Consider the following 26,496-nt stretch of genomic DNA (forward strand, 5'->3'; position numbering starts at 1 on the left):
ACGGGAGCAACGGGCTCGAGCGAATTTTCAGACGCATGCAGATTTATTCATGAAAGACCACGTTGCAGGACTGTGTCGTCAACTATCCCTATAACTGGCAGGAACTCAGCGGTCAAATAATTTTTATCGCCTTCCGGTATCCGGAATTGTTTTATATAACACGTTATATATATACATCTACTTGAGTTGGAGAAATTTGCGTGGGAAATATATGAGATTATCGCAGCCATCCTATTATCGCCGTTGCTTGTTAAGCGAGTTAACGTTCGACGCTGTGAAATAGCAATTTCATGGTTCTCGTTTCTTGTGTATATTACGAACAAGTACATTAGGCAGAAACGATATAATGTGGGTGTAAAATCCGTTAGGTACTAAAACTTATGCGTTTTGAGAGATGAAGCGTGTAATACGAGATATTTTTGGGGCGTAATAAACTCGGTAATTATTCATACAAGTAATTATTCAGATTACCGATTATTTTCCAAGTTTCTCTATTTGATTCCAATTGATTTTTGATTTAGAACACATTTCAATAAGAAGAGCGGTCGACTCTTTTCAAAGTCACCAATTGTCTTGTCCATCTAACCTTTTTAATAAATTCTGAATGTTAAATGAATGTTTATTAGTGCACGCTAGTGAACATTTCTCGATATCATTTCCATTCTACCATCAAATATTCCATCATATTCCGGTCCAATAGACCACAATCGTCGAGGTTGCACTTCCGAGTTCAGAAATTCTCATTATCTGGAAACAGACGTGGTCGTGAAATGAAATGACGCGGCTCCTCGGAGGAAGTTTGGTGCGATGATCGGCAGGGAAAAGTGAGACCCGATGGCAAAGGTCGCCGTTTCGCGAGATTGCATCGTGCTCGTTAATGAATCGTCGCGATAACGTCGCTGCCGATCGTTAAACGCGTCGTTGTTGGGCGCGAATCGCCAGCATCGCACCGAAAAGGACTCGAAAAGCTTCCAGCTGACAACCACGACCAATTATGAGGGCGAGCGTGTTTCTCGACGGTTCAGTTCCTCTCTCAAAAGGATTTTCCTGTCGACTCTTCTGTGCAGTTCGGTGCATAGCTAAATTGCACCCCCGGTGGACTCCTTCCAGGCATTATATCGATATACCTCGATATTTCTTCCACCTGAAGCTGTCTTTGCTTTTAGACACGTGGAAAGGGTGGCGGCGTCTGACTCCAGTCGATTCGTTTTCCTCGCGAATTTTTTGTTGAACAAAAGTACTTTTCTGACAATATCTTATTCTTTTAAAGAAAATATGATAGGCGAAGGAACAACTTGTTGAAACTTGTACACATTGACGTAAAAAAATCAGGTGATTTTTTATAATCAGTAAAAAATTCTTAAAATCGTTTGATTACTATGTTATTTAAGATCGTAGGGCATAAAGAGATTATATGTTCAACATTGCAATTATAATCTCATCGATTATGTATATGCTGGCTACAAAAAGTATTTTCACGTGATTGTGCCTACTAATTAATTAAGCCCAAGTATCTCAAATTACATATTTCTATTATACATAACTACTATACATATAATTATTTAGCATAATTGTTGATTCATTATTTTTCTAATAATAAAAACATCCAAATACTTTTAACACTACCAAACAAAAATTAATGTATATACTCCCAACTAAAAAATATCGATTTACTTGATAATTTCTTTACAAATTTTCCTAAATACGGGCCACCCCTTCTTAAAAGAATTTCGCATCCAGGCGAAAAACCTTTTCACGCGACAAGCTTCGAAATATGCTCGCCTTCACACAGGTCACCGCTAGGCTACAAAATGACACGGGCCAACTACCTGTTTCACGGTTGTAAGAGCTATACACGAAACTGGGAACTCGTAGTTTGAGAGGATGGGGCACCGCGGAACTAGCGAATAACACGATGGTGGCTGTGGAGGGCGAGAAAGCGAGCATGCATAGAGAAACGCGGAATCAACTTGAAATCGCCATTCAGTATGCGGGTGAGATCGAGGCCTCTTTGAAACAGTATGCGTGCGGCTCACTATGCCCATTACACAGCCTCGGGGAACTGAGCATACTGAAAGCAACAATTGCTCCGCTTGACCCTTTAATCGTCCGTGTTGCGTGTTATCTAAAGAACTCTCTGATAAGAAGTCTCCGTGGGAACTACTTTGAAAAGCCTCGTAGAATAATTAACCTGTGCCTGACAAATGCCAGCTTGTTGTAAGAAACATCCATGTGATTTTGACGAATGATGACATTTTAGATGAATAAATTATAAAATTGTTCAGCAAATTCATAGCGAAAGTTTATTAGCGAATCAAATTGGAATTAAATCTTTTGTCATGTATCTTTTTAATAACGAATTCTTTCAAATAACTTTCACAAATACTTGGAATATTTCAGTTTTTATCCATATCCTTCGAATAAGCTTCAGATCTTTGTTAGAGAATTGTCGACAACGGAAAATGAAAAAGAAAACACTTTTTTTCATGACGACTGTTCATTTGGTACAGACGGGAGCAACAGTGCTGCCCTCTGTTTGGTCGATATCGCCTCTTCGCGTTTCTTCGCGACATCATCCTCGCGATAATCTGGACGTATTAATCAGCTGGTGAAAATAGGGCCACGAAACGGTGGCTGAAGATGGATCAATTTAGAAATCCTTCTAAGTTTAAATTATTCGATAGTTATATCGGACGGCGACGAAATGGACTGATAGTACGTTCCGTGTCGCGCCAATTTTGTGTGATTTGTCGCCCAGGGTATATGAATCATAGGTTATGTTTGCTATACGAATTAGATAAATTATGCTTCATAATGGCTATGATATCTCAAAAATTACTATTCTATGGAAAAATACCTGATGTATAAAATAATTCGATGTACTTTGTAACTACATATAATATGTACAGTGGCTCGCATTAATATTAATATTATTTAGTCATATCACTTGTTATACAAAAAACCATATCCATTAAATAAATCATATTTATATTTCTGTTAACTACAACTGTTGTGCTATATTAAAAAACAATTAATTCGATAGCGCTATTATGAACAAATATCTAGAGTGATAATTTCTCGAAAACCGTGGTGTTCGAATATTGATGCAAATCAATAGATTTTATAATTTCCTTTTATTTCATCTTTCTGAAATAGAAAATCCAGCACGGATCAGCTGTGATCCACGTGATACGGAACGTGCTTGAAGCCAGATAAATATTCGACGAACCATTTTATTTTCTCGTGTCTGATCGATACTCTGATACAAGAACACAGTAATGAAACGATAAAATTAAAAGAAGGAGGCAAATCTTCTCCACCTGGATTTTAAGTGAAACAGAGACGACAGATGAAACGACACGTCCGTTCGATTATCGACCCCTTTCGGCGAGTGCTCTCCTGACCCCTGAAGGGTCAGCCGCGCGAGAGGAGAATCGGCATATGTTACCCCTTTGAGCTTTCTGGCTCGGGCGAAAAGAGACGGGCGACCGGAGAAGGGTCTCTCTTCAAGCGGCGAAAAGGCACGCCAGTTAGACATTGTCTTTCGGCCTGAACGGTGCTGATCTAAGTCGCGAGAGTCCCACGATGAAAGCTTGCGCACGGCTACATGGAACGCTGGTGAGCTAATCTCACGTATTTTTCACGGATTCGTTTCGCTTGAACCTTCTCGATCCTCCGAGCACGTAGCTTAAATTTCCAGAGTTAGAGATTTTCTCAACTAAATTGTAGAAATCAGTGGGCTCTTAGCTGCTATCCGGTCCATAAATTCATTTTCCTTTTATATACACTAGACATATACAACATTTGTAACGAAAGTATTTGCATATTCATAGAAATTTATATACTAAAAGAGACACGAAACCTAATCCAATCCAAAGAATTTAGGCCCTCCAGTAATAAATTACAAATTCATATTGCGAGAAACTAACGGCGTATGGTTGATGTTTATTATAAAATTTAACAAAAAGACAGCCTTGGTAAAACGTAACTGGTTATAGGTATTGGATTTCAAAATTGCTCTTATATGAAAAACGAAAAAAGATTCAAAGACTTATTATTCCCTTTTGTGGTCTTCGTACAAAGATAATTTATTCTGAATATAATACATAAATTTGCGATATTATAATATCAAAGTATAATTAAGGTGATTGGGTTTTGGTATACCCGGTGAACTTCAATTTTAAAGCTATAATACCAATATCGAATCAGCCTATATTTTACTGCTCGTTCGTCCAAAATCCCGCTGATTAAGCGAAACCGTGACGTAACCATCTGGGACATTAATATTGCTGGCGGTTTCATCGACCGGGTATCCACTCGTGTATCGATCGGATCTGCCAACGATCCCTGCGATTCATCAGCAAGCTCAAAGAGGCGCGTTACTGTCAACGATTTCCACTACACGAGCTACCGCGTGTGTATATAATTTATAACACGTTAAGAGAGGTACGGCGAGGGACAAAGAGAACACTGAGGTGTGGAGGGCAATGAGCCAGAAAGTCTGGCAGAAAGATTCTTCTCAGTCGATGCTGGTTGCTCGGTGACGAAGGATTATACTCGTTCGATACTCGCGAATATAATACTAATCAGCGATGATATCCTAGTCGTGTAAGAATGAAGCATTACGTGCACGAAATCGTCAGTATCGGTGAAACGTTGCGTTGATCCGTGCTATTTCTGGAAGCTAGTGCTGAACTAGAGGAACAACGATGGCCAATACGCCGCTCAATCTGTCGGAAGATAAGCAAGCAACTTCGTCTTAAATCACTTTTACGCTTTTCATGTTTGAATTTTCACGATTTTCTTTATATATGTTTATTTTTAGTAGTTATAATTATCTCACAATGCGCAGTACCTTATTCTCGTTTCATCACACTTTATTTTATCCTACGACATTCGCCATGTTTTTATTCAGCCTTCTAACATTACAGTAATCCACGAAAGTATACCAATACTTATAGAAACCTTTCGTCGCTATATTGTACGTGTTATAAGAAACATTAAAAAATTTCATTTACGCTGTAATGAAACGTCTGTTTACCAGACTGATATTTGCTATATCAGAAAAAAATTTCCACGCTGAATATTTAAATACGTTCGTGAACCACCGTATCCACTTACCTATCACAATTTTCACGTTTTACTCGAAAAATAGTTTCACTAAAGGACTTTTAACGTGAACTCAAAGTTTCATAAGATTTTGTATGGAAGTGTCTATTCTGAATTTGATTTCGTTGTACGAGAATTGGGAATGCTGACCGTCCAAGATTCTCTGCTATTGCTCAATTGTCGGATTTACGAGTGTTTTGGCAGTAACTGCACCCTTATCTCTTTAACACCGCCCACGCTCGTACGATATTACTGTACAATGTTCGTCACACTAATGCGTCCCGACGGCTCGACTTTCAGCTACGAATTATTCGTTATCGAAGATAATTTGCTTACTTTGTCTCGTGATGGATCATCAATGTCTGGTACAAGTTTGGTGGTGATTTAGAGAATTCCATTTTCTGCAACAAAATTTCAGCTAGTATCTTATTAAATGATTAACTCACTAATGAATTTCATGTGAAGGTCGTAGGTGAACAAAATCTAAGTTAGATTTCTCATTTTTCATAGAAGAGCGATTTTAAAATTCAATAAGCTCTACAGTAAAAGATGTGAAAAACCGGGTAGCCTCTGATAGTTGGGCAATACTTTCGATTAGTTTCGTAAGCAACATCTTTACAGTCTGGCTAATAACTTTTTAATTGAAATGCTTGGGTTTAACGGTCGTAAAAATATAGGAGCATTCAAATAAAGTCGTCGCTAAGCGAGCAGCCTGCTCGTCAACGCTACGTACAAATTTAACTACAGAAATCTATAAATGTTGGCCCGTGAAGCTTACTTTATTACCGAATCAGTATGGGTCAGTATTTTCTCAAGTGTTCCACGAGCATTCTTGAATGTACTATAACAGCAGCAACTGAATCTTCGAAGTTCTTGTCCGAGGATAACGAGCGTTGTTCAATTAGTAGCAACAACTTTTCCACTACAATGGCCAGTCCTTCGCGAGACCGAATCGGCCAGACAGAAGAAACTCCCAACGATTTCTTTTTAATAGCAAGCTGTCTTCGATTGATTACCAGTCAAGGAATGCTTAGAACACGAAACATATTTCCCGTGAATTCGAAGCGGGACGTGGCTCGTGAAAGTACTTGAAGCTTTTTCTGAATATATTGGATACGTTGTATAAAATATTTTGAAATATCATGAAATGAGACACGGCTATCATGATTATATTAAATGATAAAGCTTAAAATGCCAGTTTTCTTCACAGCGTATTTATTTAAAAAAATAAACTATCTCGTGAAATAATATTCTGTGACGAGACTGATAAAATATCAATCTTTCTACTTATAGTGTTGTAATTAAATAACGCATTGCTAAAAATGAACAAGTGTCTATATACTTTTGAGTGGTTACGAATGTTCGAATCGATAAAGAATTTCATAACATTTTATAGGAGATTATGTACGCCCATAATCTTTTGGAATCTTTTGAAATCTTTTGGAATCCGACAAAGCTGTGGTTGGATACTCCGTGACCTGATATTCTCGCGATCATATCGGTCTAGCCAATAAAACGTAAGGTTTATCTTCGCGAAATTTTCCGCCCATCCTTTCATTTAGCCGTCAATGAAATCCAACAGAAAGAAAGATTGGACTGACTTATCTCCTCGCCACCTTCCTCCTATTTTGTCGTTCTTGCACAACTTAGTTTCTAGTAGAGACGTTTCGTTTGCAACGAACTGACAATGAACGTACAATTACATTTTTACAATCGTCACAATTGTTTTTACAATTGTTGTATGTTAGATCTTTGAACAAGTGCTCTGCTAATTATAAAATGGAACGTATGTGCTAACTATGTCAAGTAAAGAAAAATTAGAAATTTAATGAATATCCTACATAAAACAAATATTTCAGTCGAGTGAATATTTCAAAAATAATGCAACGGTACAAGATTTGCTTACGCTAAAATATACAATATAAGCTTCAAAGAAGATTGCACAACAGAACCTCAAACCACCATACAACGTACCTTTACCCCCATACCCAACGAACCTTTCTCTATCCCTGGTGCAAACAACCGATCACCACGACCTCTTGACACAGAGACGAACATTATAACCCTACGACGGAGGCAAAATCCATTGCATTTCCTTCGCTACATATACTTCGGTGGAGCCAGGATCTCCCATTTATCTTTATCGAGGGAAAGGGTATCCAAGTATTCTCTTCGCTAAAAATAGAGAAAGAAAAATAGTAAACCACCAACAAGGGAATCGATAGTGCTACTATTCACCAAAAGGAGCCGGTTTGATTGGCGCAATAATTAGTTCGATTAGGAATTTTAGTCCTGAATTCAATCAAGCGTCACAGAATCCTTGATACCTTTGTCTTCATATATCTGGCCTCATCAATCAAAACACTTCTATCGTTTTGATCGTATAAATCGATATGAAATGCAATGATGGATTTAAATTGTCAAAAGAAATTAATCGACCAGAATTATGTGCTCCTGATAACGACTTAAAATACATAGCACAAATATTAAGAAGTTAAAACAACGAATTAAGATTTATATATCGCTAAATCGAAAGTAGCAATGACAAATTTCATAATTATATTTTGTTTGTTACATATGCAAGATTATATTACCAGCAATCATACAATGAAGAAATATTAAAATAGAAATTTTATCAATAAAATTATATATACTAGTTATTATTTTTCTATATTCATTTATATTCATATCATTTAATTTAATATAAATTTTAATTTAATCCTTAAATTTACAATTTAAAATTTTCACTTAAACTATATTAAATTTAATATTAAAAATAATAATATTAAAAGAATTTTTAATCTCCATAAATAAATTTACAATTTATATTTTTCTCAGACATAATACTTTAAGATTTTAAGTTAATTAAAACTATTAATCTTCAAAATTAATTATATATGTCGGAGATGAAAGGACACCGGAGCCTTCCCTCTGGAACTTCGGGAAAATCCGTAAAATTGTAATTGAAGTTTACAGTCGTAATTAAACAATTTGCCGTCATTCTGCCCAATTGTAGTTGTTTGCGATTTGTGATAATAAACTTGGGCTCAAGGCGACCATCAGTCGCCGAACGTAGCCACGGTCAACGGGGCGGGCGCTTCGCCTAACAAAGGTGTGGAGTTATAGGATGACCCTCATTAAAAGAAATACCAATAGAGGTACTCGACAGTAAAACATTCCAACGATTCCTTCGGACAACGAATACCTGATGTTGAGGCACGTACACAGCACAAGTCCAGTTAGCCCAAGGACCTGCTATAAAACCTGGGTTTTTCCGCCAATTAAGATTTTCCAAACGGACAGACAGTCTTTGTCCCAAACTGACCAATTGACAGCGGCGTCAATTTCCCTTACTTTCGGAACGAGGGCTATACTCGACGAATCCGATGATCTCGTGTCCTTAGACACACCCCATCATAGTTTTCCTCTGTGGCATCATTGGGACGAAAATTCTTTCTTTCTTGAGATCCCACCGACGAAGGGAGCAGCGCCTGACGATCAGTGAGTTTGAGTTAGAGCAAGTATATCTTTCATCCCGTTGACCGTGGATTCGTCATCGAACCTAAGACCAACGTCACTAACATCGCAAGTGCCCAACCACCGCTGTTGATTGTCGAATCGGTAGTGTCCATACTCGTAGCATCAGGCCGTATCTTCGTTATCACACAACGATGGCCAACTCCAAGGGAGGTCTATCAAACGCCCACAACCCTGTTCCTGACTCTTCTCCGACATATATTTAAATCTCATAAATCTTAATAAAACAATGATTAATATCTACTAATCGTAAAAATTTTGTTTGTTATATATGCAAGATCATATTACCAACAATCGTGCAATGAAGATGAATTACAATAAACATAACACAAATATATCAGCTCAATAGGATCGGAAATGATTAATTCTTCGTTTGACCAATCTTTCACAGAAAATATCGAAAGAGCTCGAAGTTGGTTCGACTCGGAAAAGTTTCGTCGCCTGAAGGAGATTGAAAATGCGCGCATTATTTCCATTGGGAACGCGGTACCGTTGTAAACATGTAAATATCGCGGTTGCAAAGCTCGTGAGTAACGACGACTCACTACAAGTGTTCGCTTCTACTCGTTTCTCGCCGCGCGACATTAGCGTCTGACATTATTCACCGGAGAGACGAAAGCTGGCGCAGGTGAACGCGAGTTTTCCAACGGTGAATTTTACAAAATTCCCAGCTTTGCTGATGGACGACAGAGCGTTCAACTCAGTGGGTATTTTCGACGAATAGAAATTGAATTTTGGGTGGCCACATTTTGAGGAAAGCAGATAGAAAATTAAAAATTGGGAATAAGTTAGAAAGATTTGGATTACATACTGAGTTGAATAGTGTTTGCTTTTAGTTTTCTAGGGCAAAATTTCCTGGGATAGATCTGATGGAAGCATAGTACCACGTGATGACGTAAAGGCGAGTCGAAGAATGATATTCGTTACGAAATCGTACACACATTTCGCGGTTTCCCAGAATCCCGAAGGTCGACGTTGAACAGTTCTCGAGACTCAAAAAAAAAGATGCGAATAGATTGACGAAAATCTATAGTAGATCAAAATTAGTATCTTTCGGTTAATAGTAACGGCGATAGCTTAAGTTTTATTTGGCTTTAGTTTTTTGACTCATTCAGAAGCAATATTGATCATAAACTAATCCATAGATGGACAAGTAGAGAAACGTAACAATTTTACAAATTTACAATTTTACCCACGAAATTCGATTTAGGTTTCATTATGTATACAATATTTACGAAAAGTTTCGCATTCACGAAACCATTTTTTGAAGCATTCGAAGAATGAATCAATAATCCACGGCTCATAAAACAGCTAGAAACGGTGAAAATCACAGCGATGCATTTCGTTGTTTCCTCGTTTGCTAAAGATAACAAACCGAACGGGAGACCAGGCATTCATTATCGAAGAAACCATGACGAGGACTGTAATTGCAGAGCAATTATTCGGCAACAGAACAGAACAATTCTTCACCAACGAGGCTCGAGGCTATGCTTCGAAACGTTCGACCGCGACTATTATCTCTATGGTCGATTAATTCCAATCCGGCGATACGTCAATCGACGCGAGAATTGTGTTCACTTTCCGTCGTTGCATTCGCAAAACAACGCAATAGCATAATCCAGACGCAACCCTCTGTGGCAGACATTTCTTCGCGAAGGTTCCAATTTCCAGTCGTCCCCGCATAGTAAAGGGTCGCATTGCTGCTGGAATATAAAAGCAGAAGTCGCTCCAGGGAGTCGGCATTTCATATAGAAAACGTTAAATCCCTTGGAAGACCGTGCGCCATTTCTCGACGTGTATCGAGAATCGATGCACGACGAGAAGAAAAACGTGATACGTGAATACGTGCACGTAGCCAGGAATTAACAGTTTAAGGGGGTATGCTCATGTTTAATTATTATTTTTTACACTCACGTCTGATCTTTTTGCTGAGAAACTGTTAGACATTTCAGCATTAGCCTTCTTATACGTGTTTATCCATAAATATTTACCATTATTTTTGAATAATGATAATCAAAATTAAGTAAATTATACGTAATTGCGTATGAATTTGTTTTATTGACTAACGTAATTCCAAACAGTCAAAGATCGTGTGTTGTCGTTCATCTCTTACGAGAAATATTTTTGAACCAAGTGATTGAGAATTTGAAGAGGTATCACGATCGAGGATGAAAGAAATTTGACTCGATTGTGTAAGATTGATTTTCAAGGAAAGGAGATTCACTTGAATTCCTCGAGGACCATGTATAGTCTCGGCGAAGCCAGCACGTTTCAACGTCCCCGAATCTTCAAGAGTGGACAGCGTTCAAACGAGAATGCTATCTGAATAACAGAACTGATAAAGTATGAATTATTCTTAAATCAGTTCTATCTTTTATCTATGAAGACGGGATAACGTGCTTATCCTTATTCTTGAAGAAGGATAATGCCCTATTCGGATTCAAATTTATTCGCGAAGGAAGGTTTATGGTTTCTCATTCCAGTCTGTTTATACCCACTCTTTCCATGAATGCTTTTTTCTTATCTTTCAAGTATCATTTTCAACATCTTTTATTATAAAAGCACGAAATCAACGATTCTTTCTGAATTATAATTCGTAGTACTTAATAACTCAGCACTACTATAGATTCTTTATTTTGAATGTTTTACATATTTTTGAAGAAACTTTTATTTTTATCATTTTTTTATATCGTAGGATTTAAAAGTACAATTCTTGGACTTCAAGGCATTATAAATGTAGAAGACCTCTCAAAATTTATATTTCTATATTGAAGATAAAATAGAATACCCTGTAGTTCAATCTATTGAGAGGAATTCTCCGAACCCTATGTTGCCACTTTATCCCAAATGCAGTAGATTTTGTACCGTTTTCCGTAAAATAGGAAATAAAATACACAGAATAGCTGCGACAGGCGACTGAATTAAATTTCAGAGAAGGCACAACCTAAAACTAGATTCCAAATATAAGACACAGCAAGCTTCGAATGCAAATGATTAAATTAACAAACTCAATAATTTTTTGTATTGAAACCGCGATCAAGTGAAAAGTAATCAAATGAACTTGGCAACGATAATCGCATTTGTAAAAAAAAAAAAAAAAAATACATCAGCAATCTTGTTGTTTCTAAAATCTAAATGCCACTTATATATATATATATATATATATATATATATATATATATATATATTTCTAAAAATTGTGCATCAATATTGCCATCGATATCCATTGGAAAAATCGCGATCAAACATGGAATTAGCACATTATCGGTGGCACTTCACAAGCGGATCGTTCGAGATAGCTATGTCGCTGAAAATACATTTATTATCTCTCGAAGCATAAGGATCTGTAGAAGATGCGAGAAGAAACTCTGTGAGAAGAGTGGCATAGCAACTCTGGCGGATATTTTCTTACCGCGAACGTACTACCGTGGTACAGGGAATATTATATTTTCCTCGCGCGCGCCCTACGCGCGTCTTTCGTATTCGCCGCGCCCCGTATCATGCTAATACCATCGTGGCAGTGTTGTAACACTGCTATTTTACTATTCTGAAAAGCGTCGTCGTGCGGGACGTGTTTACCGGCAAGTTCTGAGCACGTTTCCGCGCATGGTGTCGCTTGCTCGCGCGAATATTCTTCCCTAAAATGCATCCACGACGAAGCATTCTAATATTTTCTTTACTGGATCCTTGAGATTTGATATTATATCGCTCGGTTATTCATTTCGATAAACAGTTGATAGTGTATAATAATTTTATTTTAATACATAATTTGTACATTAAATAACACACGAAGTGACAAAGAAAGATACATCGATTGTCGCTAAGTTTACTCTGTACGAGGATAGCAGTGGATTTTTCCAGCATGAATGGAAATTTTGTTAGAAACTAATAACGTGCAAGTACCGCAGTTATCCTGATATAACGAGATCATAAATTCAAGCATCGGATAACGGCATTGATTGATGCAATGACATATGACTGTGCATGCAATATTTTATCTTTTTGAACGCTAGCTGAGCTTGAGTTAAAGCATACTTCATAAGATTCGAACTAAAATTAGATTGACATCAATTCATTTGTCAGGATGCTGCAATGGTATAAACGCCAGTGTCGTACCAAATTATTAATGAATGTAGTTTATTTCTTAATATTACGTCAATCATATTTTTAATCTGGCACGCTTTATCGTAATGAAACTTGGAGCTTGAAAAATCTCCAGAAATCCGCTTTTTAACACTGGTAGAAATTCTGAGAATTTTGAGCGAAATTCTGAGAAAAATTCTACGGCGAAAAGAAAGCAAAAATAATATAAGAACACTAAAAGGAAGATTAAGTCTAGCAATAAAAAATTACGCGAGGGTATAAAAATAATAGAATTTTAGCAATAAAAAAAGATAACGGTAAAGGAACACTACCTATCTATAAATACAAATACGAAGAAAGTGTTCCGGCAATAATAGACGCAAATCAGAAACACGAAAAAAGACATTTTAGAGCAACGAAATTTCAGCACTAAAGAAGCAAGCAGTATAAGGAATCAAAACAAGGAGTTGCAGTAATAAAAGAAGCACGAGGGCACTAAGCAAATATTTGAGCAATAAAAGGAAAGCAGTGCACAAGGGCATCTAAAAATGGAATGCCAACAATAATAATGATATTATAGGAGCGCATAGGAATAGGAAGTTCCAACAAAACAAGAATAGGGGAAATTCCAACAGAAAAGAACAATATAAGGAAGTTAAAGGAAATATCGATACTAGGACAAATGATACTACGTGTGTAACAAACATACGATAATACCACGATACAAGGAAAGGTGAATTTTCTTGAAGTGAATTTCCATAAAATGATGGCACTTCAATTCTTCGATAGAAACTACATAACTTTCGCATGTTTAATCTGCAAAAGTAGAAGCAAGATGTGTTCTTATCACCATTTTTCTTACTCTACCCTAATGCGCATATGTGTGTATATTGAATATTTTTTATGTATGTATACATGTATGAGTATGTATTTGAATACTTTTCATGTTGCAAAATTTACGAGTATCCATAATGCTTGAAACGCAGTAGCAAATGGACACTCGTGACATTGCTCTTTCACTAAAAAGTGGAGCATTGGCGAGGAACCGATGCTCATATTCAATCTTCCTCGTCATAACTGCGAACAGAGCTGGTTCTCGAATTACATATACCGAAATCGCGAATAAAATTCGTTCTTGGTTCGATAGTATCGAAACCTGAATTCTCGTAACCATCTAGAGGTGCTATTATATCCTCGAACATCCCCTTTTCGCACTCTTGTTGAATAATCGAACAAATTTCAAATCGTAAACACGGATACTCTAATAAATTCCGAATATAAGAGAGCAACGTAGAAAATCACCTAGAGAATGACCTAGAATATGACACTTGCACGCCAAATGTTCGCCATGTGTTGCCCGAAACACACTGAATATCAATGTCGACGATTTCGTCGCGATACTTTCGCATAGATGATCGATAGCGTGGAAGAGATAGGGAGAGAATAATTCGAGGAACAATGGAGAATCCGGAGGAAAACATCGAGACGAGCACATCGACAAACAAACGTTCGGGTCGGTCACGTTTCATCATGATGCGCCCTCGATACGAAATGTGCAGTATCGAAAACATTATATCCTGCTCCAACGCACGTGCACGGCTACATGCTTGGAATTCAAAGGCGACGAATCGATCAGCTTCCCCGCGGATGCTAAAGCGACATTAAAGAACCGTAAGCTGTAGGGTAGAGGGAGTGGAGGAGGAATCGAAATGAGAAACAGGAGGATCAGTAGTAGAAAAGATAGGTAGCAAATAGAGAAGAAACTATAGAAGGTAAAAAAGGATGCAGAGGACAGAACTCGAGGATCAATTGCTACACTGGAAAACACGTATGCTACCGCACATAAATATCTGGACACTTTAGCTGGTTTCTAGCAACTGTAAATGAATATTAGTAAAAATATAAATTAATGAGAAACTAATGACTAAAAATAATACTTAGTCTTCTTGTAGAATCAACAAATAATACATTTTTGTTATTTAATTAAAAACTGAACGATAATGTACTATAATTCAATACGCGATTTATCGATGTATATTTCTGATGGTTTTCATGAAAATCTAGTGTTAACGATTTCCTGAAGAAAAAAGAATAAAAACTAAATGGAGAAAAATTTGAGTTGAGACTTAAAGGAAGATAAACTGGAGAAACGTACGAGGAGTTGAAATGAGAAACAGAAGGAACAGTGGACAAAACAACGTGAAGTAAATAGAGAAGAAACTGTGGTAGGAATTAAAAAGAAGATGACGGAGATCGATGATCAACCACTGTGATAAACAAGTCGTTCGAAACCGATTATCGTGTTCCAATGCTAATATCGATGTTTCGTCAATGAGAATGGAACTATCTTAATTTATCAAGCGATAAAAGAGATAGAGGAAGACTACATTTTTATTATATTTTAAACATGCTATAAATTTTCAGCTGCGAGTTTAACGAGAGAAAAAGGAGAAAAAATCTCTTTTCCAACCGTTGTTCTTCCTATAATCGTATAACTAAAACGTACGTTGTACAAACAGGCACGAAGGACCGTTTAAAAGCTGTTACAAATTTAATGATCGGGTTCCGAACCAGAGAGAGCTTCGAGCTGCGACTGGTTCAGCTCCTTTAATTTGATCGTTCTGAGGGAATTTATCGGATTCAGATGTGACATTGTATCTGTCTAAAAGAATTGCAATTTTATTTCTTTCCGAAATTAAAGGTTTCAATGAATGATATAAGCCGAATCGATGAATTTATGATGAGATAATTTACTATTTATACGACACTGCATATCTAAGAGAGGTATATCATCTCGCCCTATTAACAGGTTAATACGTCATTACTATACAAGTCGATGTGCTTCTCGCAATCAAGTAAAGGGAGACAAATAACACGGTGATCGTTCACGATAGAAGCTGTTGGACAAACAGCGGTCGGATTAGGGACGTTTACGTGGCGAATCGATAACCCCCGGCGGAGGCCGGATTTTGCAAACACGCGTGTGCGTAGCGCAGGTCGCGTGGTCATTCAAACAGGTCCCGAAAATCCAGTCGCGCCGCTATGTATTACACGGTAGGAACGTGTTATCTGGCTTAGCCCTGCGAACAGAGGCAGCCACCTACATTGCGAGCATAACCCAAATACAATATGCATGTCACGAACCATAACGCGTATCCTGCACGAAATCCTTCGATATTCTTTATACGAGTACCACCGTCGCGATTGTACCAAAGAAAGTAAGCTCGATCGTCCTTGATCCTTATGGTATCGTTTTACTTTCTAAGTAATAGAAGGAAGGATATTTAAACATTTATGGACAGCTGTATTGTTCACGTTTTATGAAAAGATGTATATCTTGAACTTCATAAACCGGTCCCGGACAACAAGTTCGAAATCTTACCAACGACTCTAATAATAATATATTTAGTAATTCTTGAGAACATTGGGATTTCTTCTTTGAGACTCTAAAGATTTTTTCAATTGAAATACTCTCGAAACGAATATTGTCTTGAGAAGAGCAACAGTCATTAGGTAACGTAATCTGTCATTTCCAATCTCAGGATCTGTTCTTCCTCAACGCCATTTTAGGTATACACTGTATTCCATTAGATTTGACTTGACTCGAATTTAAACGAACTCGCTTCAATTAAACACTGTTGAAGTGGTCGCCACTTCTAAGAAAACTCTACATGTGGTCTGTTTAGTTTTCTCAAGCACTGAAGCCATCGACAGCGTGTAGACAAAAGACTGCGACGAAGTCAGACCATAAACAGTAGACAGGCGACGTTGGTTTTCAGTTATTGGTAATACAGCTAGCGTGCGGATCTGGACCAGCTCAAATTGTATTCTTACTTATAATTACACTTCTATTTAAATATACTTTCTGCCTTACAATTTATCCACGAGTTTTCTCTGTTTACACATCGAATAACCTCAACAAACACGAACTTCAGTTCAAGTAACTCAACTAAACTGAACGAAACGCGAAACACCAATATTAAAATTGTCACCAAAGACTGTTCCCCTAATTGTCGAGAATTCTATGCACGAGCCCAGACTCACTCGCACTAGATCTCAATCACACGAACCCAACAGGGCCACCTGTCTTGTAACCACCGAAGAAAAGTCACCGCAGGAATCTCTGGCTTCGAACAAACCTGAGAATGCCCAACTGAAACCAGATCCAATCAACTAACAAACCAATTACCAGCATGAGCCGTGTTGACTGTCGATCGTGAACGTTTGTTCTTCCCCGAAGGTTTCGCGGGTTGCATGCAAGCTTGTGCATTTGGTAGATTCCTCATTTGGTGGATCGATCGATCGCTGACGACAAAGATCTTTGGTCTGTTCACAGGATCTAACGTACGCGGAGGGCGGCCACAATTGGCGGAGCATAATCTTCTCGTTGTTGGTCATCGGCTTCGTTATCGCCGGGATCGTCACGGCCATTTACCTTCTCGGGTAAGTATTCCAACGATTTCTTTCGTTTCTCTTTTCTACTCGATAGAGGTCCACGGTCTTCTCGATAGTTTCCGCTAGCCGAGGATGCAATTACACAGTCGGAAATGCCTTACCCGGTGTAGATTCGCAAAATTAAGCGGAGCTGCTCCCTCGTATCGGGCGAAATCTCTTGATCCCTTTATATTAACGAGCCACGACCCGTAGTCGTCCCGGAAACCCGATTTATCCACGTGGAAATTCTACGGAGGAATTTTATGCAGCTTTTTGTAAACGATAGTATTTTTCCACGTTTTTTACCGTTGGGACTACCAGGCTCAATATGAGTTAAAATTAACTACTTGTAGGTTTATATCGAACTTTTATAGGTTTACAATGTTGCACTTGAATGATTTATAAGTATCGGAATACTTACAGAGAAACAGAATAAACTCGACACATCATTAGGAAATTACTAAAATTTTCATTAATTCGTTTAGGATTTTTGACTGTGAAGAACTCGTATGTTCAATATCGTAATAAAGATCTCATCAATTTAAAGTATTTAGAATCACTATTTTATAATGTTGATAAATAATTTTCCATGTGTATAGAAGAAGCTATTATTTTGTTGTTAATACGGAGAAATTTCAGCTGAATCTTATGATTTATTTCGTAACAAGGTTTTGTGTTCTCTTCTGTAAGAAGGAACTAATCAAGATCGAGTTACATCCCGAAACAGGATCAGATACAGAGTTCGCTCAAAAAGCTCGCGAGTTGACTTTCACTCTTTACCTTCGAGTTCACTTTTTGCGAGAAATTCTCTCGGATAACCAGCCTCGTCCCGCCAGAAAATCTCCATTTTATCGCTCTTAAAGCCAACTCGGAATGAGAGCATCCCTTCGCTTTCTATAATATTACCCTCTCTATACTTTTTCGCAACCCTTAAACGTCGTAAACACGGAAGTTTAGCCTTAAAAGCTTTGTGATTTAAATCATTAACGAACGTGATGAAAAAATCGATAACTCTAAAGCCGGAGAATAGATGGAAACATGCATCTTTTAAAATATTAAACATCTTTTCCGATATTAAGAGAATTATTGACAAGCATCGAAAATTCAACTATGTTCTAGGCAAACTATTATCAAATTATATATGAACTTAAGCTCGTTGCAATTTAAATATTAACTAACTTTATGAAAAGATTAATAATTCTAAAATTAATCGAAAATATTTGCAATCTAACTCGATACTAATTGCAAGGTAATTGGTAAACTGAATTAGGTGTTTAACGAACTGATATTCCGGAAGAGCTATTATCAAATTAGACATGAACTTTCAGGTACGTCGACGAGCTGTTGTACTGGAGCGGCAGACGGCTCACGTTAGACGAGTGCCTTCGTGATGATCTAACGCCGCATAGGTTAACACCGACTTGGGTTGCCCACGACAAGTTTGTCTATCAGGCTGACGACGGTTCCCTCACTCTCCTGGACACCAGCAACAATTCCGTGTCCCTTCTGGTCTCTAATCACACGCTCGTACGTATCACGTAAAGCGTGTTAACGAAAGTTTCTTTCTCAAAAGAAGAAGACCTCGAACGCAATTTTATCGTTCTTAATTTCCGCTCTACTTTGAACCATACGATCTCTTCGACTTCATTTATATCATTTGGCAAGAATCATTTTTGTTATAAGCTCTTCAATATTCGTTTCACGAAGTAGGAGAACAGCAGAGGATTGTTCGGTGTGAATCTGCATAGTTTAACGCAAGAGTCGCATTGTATTTTAATCTTTCTATGCATCTTTATGAAGCCTGGCTGTGCTTGTTGTACAATCCGAGAACGTTGATAGAAATTTGAGCAGAACGAACACGGGGCCGTGAAACACACGAGTGGAAACCGTCCTTCAACGGTTGGTCCTCGATTCGAGTAAAATCGGTGCAGAAGCAGCCGCGACAATTAAAATTTGCTCTAGCTTAATTAATCTCTGTAGACCGATCGTCCAAGTGCAATGACCTCGTTCAGCGAACGTCGGGCAAGAATTTCAACAGGGGACGCTCCTTGGTTAACTTCAATTAAGTCTAATGCAATCTCGCGGTTCAAAATTGCAGAATATTTTTCAAGTCCTTCGAGTTTGAAATCCGCGCTGCGAGGAGGTATCAGCGTTCTTATTTCTTGAACAATCTCCCAAAGAGGATTATAAATTTCAGCGCATGAACGAAATTAATTAAACACGTGGAAACCAACCTGGCGGAATGCAGCCTGAGGTTAATAGCAATTAAATGTAAAGACCTCCTTCGAGAGGAAAAACTTCGACCGCGGAACGATCTCATCTGAGTTCTCGTCTAAACGCTGAATGAACAATGCAAATTAACAACTTAGGTGATGTGAAACGAAAAATTTCTGCTCAAACGTAGAACAGAATTTAATGACGCTAAGGTATGTTGTCGAGTTAAGTAATTCTTTCAATTAACTTTGTTCTTATCGTCTGAACGTTGATCTTCGGAACACACTGCGATGACCACACAATATTAATTTTATAATTTCGTATTCTCAGTTCTTGGAAATGCCTCTTCGACGGTTTTAACATTTAAACATATGACTAAATAATTTTCATTTGTGACATTTTTGAAATATATATATATTTTTTAATTTGTATTTGTATGTAATATATATATACGTATTTCAAAATAATGGAAATCTGTTGGGTATGCTATATTCTATATATGTAATTATTAAAATTTGTCTGTATGATGTACATAGAACGAGAAAAGGGGTAGCAATAAACGGTCTTAACCGTCGAATATCAAACGTCCATCGTCTTATCTATCGGACAGAGTTTAGCCCGCGGCGCGTCATAAAACACAGAGAGTAGCCCGTATATACGGCGAAACTTGAGGCATTCGCCGGTTTATTCGGGGGAAAAGGGAGTCGTTCTCTTCCTCGCTCATTTCAGTGGTATTGCATTTTCACTCGACGAAACGATTCTGCATACCCGTGGGGTGAGCGAGAGATGATCGAGAACTAAAACGAAGGGAGAAGAAGAAGAATAATAATGAGCTAAGTAAAAAGAGGAAGGAAGTGAAGAAATTGTGGAATATTCGTTGCAAGAACAATCATGTTCTTGATGGTTATGATCTAATAGATGGGACTTGACAGACACAGACAGGATTTAATAGCTAAACTTTAATTAATCTCAAATGATTCATTAAAATATGTCCGACAGATGTAGGTCACTTGAGTCAGTGAGTATTGGTCTTTTTGCATTTCATATTTTCATTAGAATTTTTTAATACAATTTTATTCGCACAATATACTGACGAAGTTTGGTTATTATACCTCGGAAATTTCGTATAAGAGCGGAGAAGGAGATTTGAGAAGCGAGAATGTCAATTTACTAGCCGTTAACGAAGGAACCTTCTCATCTGACGACGAGGAATATGAAATACGATTGAGGGTAATAATGTTTTCTAGTGGTTGAGTTGTAAGATCGCCGTTAATGAACGCGAGCGGTGACGATCGCTATCATTGCTTTTGCTGATTCCAAAGAACCCAAACGTCAGGGGATTAAATGCTCGACTATAGGCGAGGCTCTTCTTGCTTGCTGATGGAGAACTCTTGCTGTTCATGTTAATGAAATTGGATAGAAGATTGTACTTGATAAATGTATGATCGTTTGATTGCATTAGGTTGTTTTGCTCACGTAAAGGTACTCGTGTAATCTCTCCGGAATAAATGCTTCTTAAACCAGCGAATGTGTAGCTATAGAAGATGGTAATACTTCTAAATGATTTTGCTTGGCTGAGGAGAAACAAGTCCAACGTTCTTGTTCCTTTATTTTTATAGCCAGTCAGTGAACGAATACATTACATTTATTTGGTGGCCAGAAAAACACACTTCAATCGCCACATAACTCGTGCCTTTCATCTTCTGGTCAGAAATAGATATCGAACTCTGGTCTAGTGCATAATCCAATTGCACAGCAATTCACGAGCGCACAATGGAAGCCGTTATCTATTAAACGATGCAATAAGATTCATAACGTTACTGATAGCGGACTATTATAATTAAAAAGCGTGATGAGGATGTGAGGAATAATTTTATGCGGGAAACATCGCGTAAATACAGCGTCGTACTGCTTTTGATTTAAAACGGCCATTGCACGTGGATCTATGTTTCGAGGGATTGTTCTTGAAAGTTCGAGAATCGTTTGGTTTTACGAGGACAGTTAATGGTCGTAAAATTCGCGCTAACACAGAAAATGGAAAATGCATAAGCCCGTAAATCTTGGCCGGCTTTATTTCCAGAGACAGCTGAACGTTCAAGGCTACCAGTGCAGCGGCGATCTGCGTTTTGTGTTGTTCAAACACAATGTCAAGCCGGTGAGTAATGTAAAATACGAGGAACAACTTCGCAGGCATTTCGTCTCGTTAGAGAGCCCACTGTTGTTGCATTAAACCAAATTATTTGAAATATAACTTACTACTAATTACTGTTTAACTATCCTAGAATAGTGTTTTCAAATGTAAAAAAGAATTGAAAAATTATGTTCATAATCCAATTCGTAAATTTATATCAATATATAAATGAATTATAATTCATAATTTATAAAATCACGATAACGTAAAAACCTCGGAAATCTTTAAATTCTCCGAAAGTACTAAATAACCAAACGATTCCACTATTGCAGGTGTACAGAAATACCTTCACCGCATACTATACAGTCTACGACGTCACGAACGAGTAAGTAAACTGTCCATCAATAAAACCTTTCTATTCCATCAAAGCTATATTTACTCGTACATCCTCACGCACTGTTTGCTGTTTTCAGCCATCACACGCCTCTTCGTCTACACATGTCGGGGAGAATGCAGCAAACGCGATTACAACACGCAACTTGGTTGGGTAACACGTCTGGCCTCCTGATGATCTCTGAGAATGATATTTACGTGAGGATAGCACCCTCCGCGGCGGAAGACGTGCGGATAACCGATACAGGTGTCCCTGGAGTAATTTATAATGGCGTGCCAGACTGGTTGTATCAGGAGGAAGTGATGCCGCGGCCAGAAGCAACCTGGCCTAGTCCCGATGGCACGCACCTTCTCTTTGCTAGCTTCAATGACACCAAGGTCACTGCCCTGGAATTCCCTTGGTTCAGTAGCCAACCGGGTCAGGATGGGCCCAGTTCCAGTCCCTTGTCCACGCCTAGGAGAGGCTCATTCCCACCATCGAGGTCAATTAGATATCCTACTCCCGGCTCGTTCAATCCAGAGGTCGATCTGTGGCTCATGGAATTGAGCAACCTGACCAACTCCTACAATGGAAATGGAACAGCGAACTCGACGACCCTCTTCAGGATAAGGCTGAAGCCGCCACCTGCTTTGGACGGGCAGTAAGTAGTTGAAGGAAAGCTTTCAAGGATAATTTCGTATGTGTAAACAAGTCTGAAATAATTAACACACTCTCTGCTACTAACATTTCTAAAAATTCATTGGAAAAGACACCAGAAATCGTTAAAGATATTTTTAATTTAACTAATAATATTGGGTCATTCAGGAAATTCGTGGCGTTCTTGACACTGGATTTATTCTATTACATTCTGTATATTATATGTTTGGCGAGGATTATGTTTGAGGAGAATTATGTTTTATCTAGTTTTACAAAATACTATGATACTAGATTGACAGATCTGATTGGATAACAAATGCACCAAATTTTACATAAGTCAATGGAAGGAGCGTTATTTTTAAACAAGATAGAACTACCTTCATATAATTGAAAAATTGGTACTTGCTTAAAATTTGTCTCGTCCTGTTCATAAGTCTTCCTTATCCTATTTCGAACTAAATAAAATGTGGAAATGAATCGGTGAAGAAAGAGTTTATTTTTTTTTTACAGAGAATATTATCTGATATCTGCGGGTTGGGTGGGCGACGACTCCAGCCAAGTAGCGGTCGTCTGGATGAGCAGATCGCAGAATCTCTCGTTGGTATCCGCTTGTCGAGCACCAATGTGGGAATGTGAGGAGACTCACTCCGAGAGAGCGCCAGAAGGACAATGGTTAGACGCACAACCTCATCCCCTATTCGCCCCTGATGGTGACAGCTTCTTGCTACTAGCTGCTGTTCAGGAAGGCGATAAAGAGCACTTCACCCACATCAAGCACGTAACCTTAACACAGCAAAGGATAGCGGTCCTATCTCACGGTCGTTACGAGGTGAGGTAAATTAATAAATTAATTATAATATATCGTATTGAGAATCAGCGTTGTACATATTTTTCTGGATATTTAAGGTAAGTGAAATCTTAGCGTGGGACACGAAAGCCCATTTGGTGTACTATTTGGGCACTAGGGAAAGAAGGCCAGGTCAGAGACATCTTTATGTCGTTCGTGATCCTACTGCTGATGATCCTCGACGTCTGGAACCGCTCTGCGTCACGTGTGATCTTGGCGAAGTTCTATGGAGCAGTAGGTGGGTTCTTACGTATTTAGAACGTAAATAGTTTTTGTTATAGTTGACTTTACTTTACTGGAGTCCTCGAAATTTTATGTCTAAATCACGATCACGTTTTAATGAACAAAAGGATATTTCATATTTTAATAGAATTTCTAGCAAAAAGATTAAAGGAAAAATGTCACGTATCTATCTACTACATTTTTCGTGTTCTAAGTTAAATCCAGACTGGAAGAATCAAATGTCAAAGCCTAACTGTAGGGTGCACCTAATTTGCTTTAAATACAAAATGATGTAGAACTAGGCCAACGGTATCTCGCTATGCAAATACAACCTACTTTAAAAGAACGTAGAACTATATCGGTGGAAACGAGCTACAGGCTTTAAAATTACGCACAACTACGTTAACTCCTATGAATTTATTAGCTATTAAAATTTCGATCGCGTCAATTCTCTAATAAGATATTCAATAAATGGGCTTTATAGGTTCTACTACACCAACTGCACGCATTTTGGTGCATCCGTAAGTCCACCAAACGGAGACGAAACTCAGGGTTACTATGTTCTCTACTGCGAAGGTCCAGGCCTTCCACTAGCCGGTGTCCACTTGATGACCTCTCACAAAATGATTCGCGTGTTATATGACACGCGAATCCAACGGGGAGATAAACTTTCTCAGCTGGCGTTACCAACTCGAAGAAGCTTCGAGGTAAATGCTTCGTACAAATGAAAAGATCTACTGAAATTGATCTACTGAAAGATCTATTTCACACATTTCTACTAATAACTAAACTGACTCTTCAGGTACCCCTACCTCAAGGCTGGAAGGCACAAGTGCAGCTATTATTACCGCCTTCGTGGCGAGAGGAGCTCAGAGACGCGGCATTTCCTGTCTTGGTTGAAGTGAACGGTCGTCCAGGAAGCGAAGCAGTGACTGATCGATTCAAGATCGACTGGGGGACCTACATGTCTAGCCACAATGATGTAGTTTATGTCAGGTTGGATGTTCGTGGCGCTAGAGGTCAAGGAAAACGAGATCTGTTCAGGCGAATCGGTGGCGTCGAGGTTCAAGATCAGTTGACCGTACTGAGGCACTTGCTAAAGACTCTGAAGTACCTAGACGTCACGAGGGTGGGAGTGTGGGGTTGGGGATACGGCGGCTACGTGACTGCCATGGTGTTGGGTAGCCAGGAGAACGTGTTCAAGTGTGGCGTTGCTGTGAATCCTATTGCGGATTGGCTCTATTACAGTGAGTTACTGCATTTTGTATAAATCTAGAATATTCCCTAGAACAAACTGAAGGGAATACGAGTTTTTTCTACCATTTTTTATTGTATAGAGTTTACTAGATTAGAGCTCTGTATTCCCTAGAACAAATTGAAGGGAATACGAGTTTTCTCTACCATTTTTTATTGTATAGAGTTTACTAAATTAGAGCTCTGTATTCCCTAGAACAAATTGAAGGGAATACGAGTTTTCTCTACCATTTTTATTGTATAAAGTTTACTAGATTAGAGCTCTGTTCTTTTCGAATAGATTCCGCGTTTACGGAGCGAATCCTTGGTGCCCCAGCAGAGAATTATAAAGGTTACGTAGAGGCTGACCTGACCCAGCGTGCAAGGTTGGTGCCCAGTCATAGCCTCTACCTTCTTCACGGTCTAGCCGACCTCACAGCGCCTTATACGCACGGTGTCGCCTTCGCTAAGGCTCTGTCCGAAGCGGGTATCATCTTCAGGTACCAGGTATGTGATTTATTCAAAGCTTTCCTTTGATTACAATTGACTGAATTAACAAAGTCTTCACAGATATCTTACTTATTTAAAACATTCGAATCTCATACGGTGTATTTGAATTATATCTTAAACAACGCTTTTTTAAATTTAACAGAGTTACGCGGACGAAGACCACGCCTTATCAGGTGTGTTGGAACACGCTTATCGTTCCATGGAGGACTTCCTCGCAGAGTGCCTCGCCCTGGACGCGTCCTAGTGCCTCAAGCCGAACGCTCCCTCGTTGTCTCTAGCTCGCCTACTTCTGATACATCCCAGATTGATCTGGATGCTCGTCAAGAAGGCTGCCGTCGTTCAGGACTAGACTAGCTTCGAGTAAATAGATATATCGGACGTCACGGAATACACTGGTCCTGATCGTTACGTATCAGACCAACGAAAACGCGAACGAAACAAAAATAGCAAAGAATCGTATAGAAGAAAAAATAACGAAACGACTAAAATTAATGCTAGTCTGTATCGAAGTCAAGGATGCTTGTGACGCAGAGAATGATTACGCGTAGAAGACAAGCGATGATGAGAGGGATGAGGTAAACTTAGTGTTTGTATAAGTAATACCATTAAATAACGTTATGTATCAGTCGCCTGCATCAGCCTGCGGATTCCTCTTTGCTACGAACAACTTTCACTTTGCTCTTTGGACGCGCACCCCGAATAAATTTCTAGTTTAGAATCTACCCCAGCCATCCAGAGAACTATGACACAGTTCACTGGCGCTTGGGCACTTTCAGATTCTGCAAGCTCGAGATTCACGCGTTTTCTCATCTTAAGATCTATCTCTTACGATCCACGAAAGAAATTACACAAAAATTCAAGAGAATCGGCAAATGGTGTCGTGCTTCTCGCAAGCTTGCAAGCTCTTTCCATTTTTTATACAGCGAAACTTTCGAGATCGAATGACGATCGATGACACACGGAGGATACTCAGCGAACGACGATCGAGCGTATCGAGCTTAGCGCGAGCTTACAAGCTCGCGTTTCATGTTTTTTATATCGATCTTCCACCATACACACTCGTCACCGCTCGAGACATTCATGCCGTTTATATATATTGTTCCGCTTTCGAGCTTATCAAAGAAGCTTGCAAGCTCCCCCCCCCCC

At 38.6% G+C, this 26,496-nt stretch overlaps 1 protein-coding gene across 5 annotated transcripts in view; it reads left to right on the forward strand.

Moving 5' to 3' along the window:
• LOC100740647 (dipeptidyl aminopeptidase-like protein 6) overlaps positions 1-26,215 on the forward strand; it is a 116,418-nt gene extending 90,203 nt beyond the window's left edge. For 2 of the 5 annotated variants that reach the window (XM_033319268.1, XM_033319266.1), the window contains exons 4-14: positions 17,066-17,172; positions 18,492-18,690; positions 21,458-21,532; positions 21,841-21,893; positions 21,982-22,542; positions 23,049-23,372; positions 23,450-23,623; positions 24,092-24,314; positions 24,410-24,854; positions 25,142-25,347; positions 25,493-25,594. In XM_033319268.1, the coding sequence (XP_033175159.1) occupies positions 17,066-17,172; positions 18,492-18,690; positions 21,458-21,532; positions 21,841-21,893; positions 21,982-22,542; positions 23,049-23,372; positions 23,450-23,623; positions 24,092-24,314; positions 24,410-24,854; positions 25,142-25,347; positions 25,493-25,594 (2,469 nt within the window). Of the gene's footprint in view, positions 1-3,035; positions 3,619-4,512; positions 4,741-17,063; positions 17,173-18,491; positions 18,691-21,457; positions 21,533-21,840; positions 21,894-21,981; positions 22,543-23,048; positions 23,373-23,449; positions 23,624-24,091; positions 24,315-24,409; positions 24,855-25,141; positions 25,348-25,492 lie in introns of those variants that run through there. The other 3 variants (XM_012382097.3, XM_012382098.3, XM_033319267.1) reach the window with 3 other exon arrangements.
• Positions 26,216-26,496: the final 281 nt, after the last annotated feature.

The sequence above is a fragment of the Bombus impatiens genome, unplaced genomic scaffold (assembly GCF_000188095.3).
Source record: "Bombus impatiens unplaced genomic scaffold, BIMP_2.2 scf_0142, whole genome shotgun sequence".
Classification (NCBI taxonomy): domain Eukaryota; kingdom Metazoa; phylum Arthropoda; class Insecta; order Hymenoptera; family Apidae; genus Bombus; species Bombus impatiens.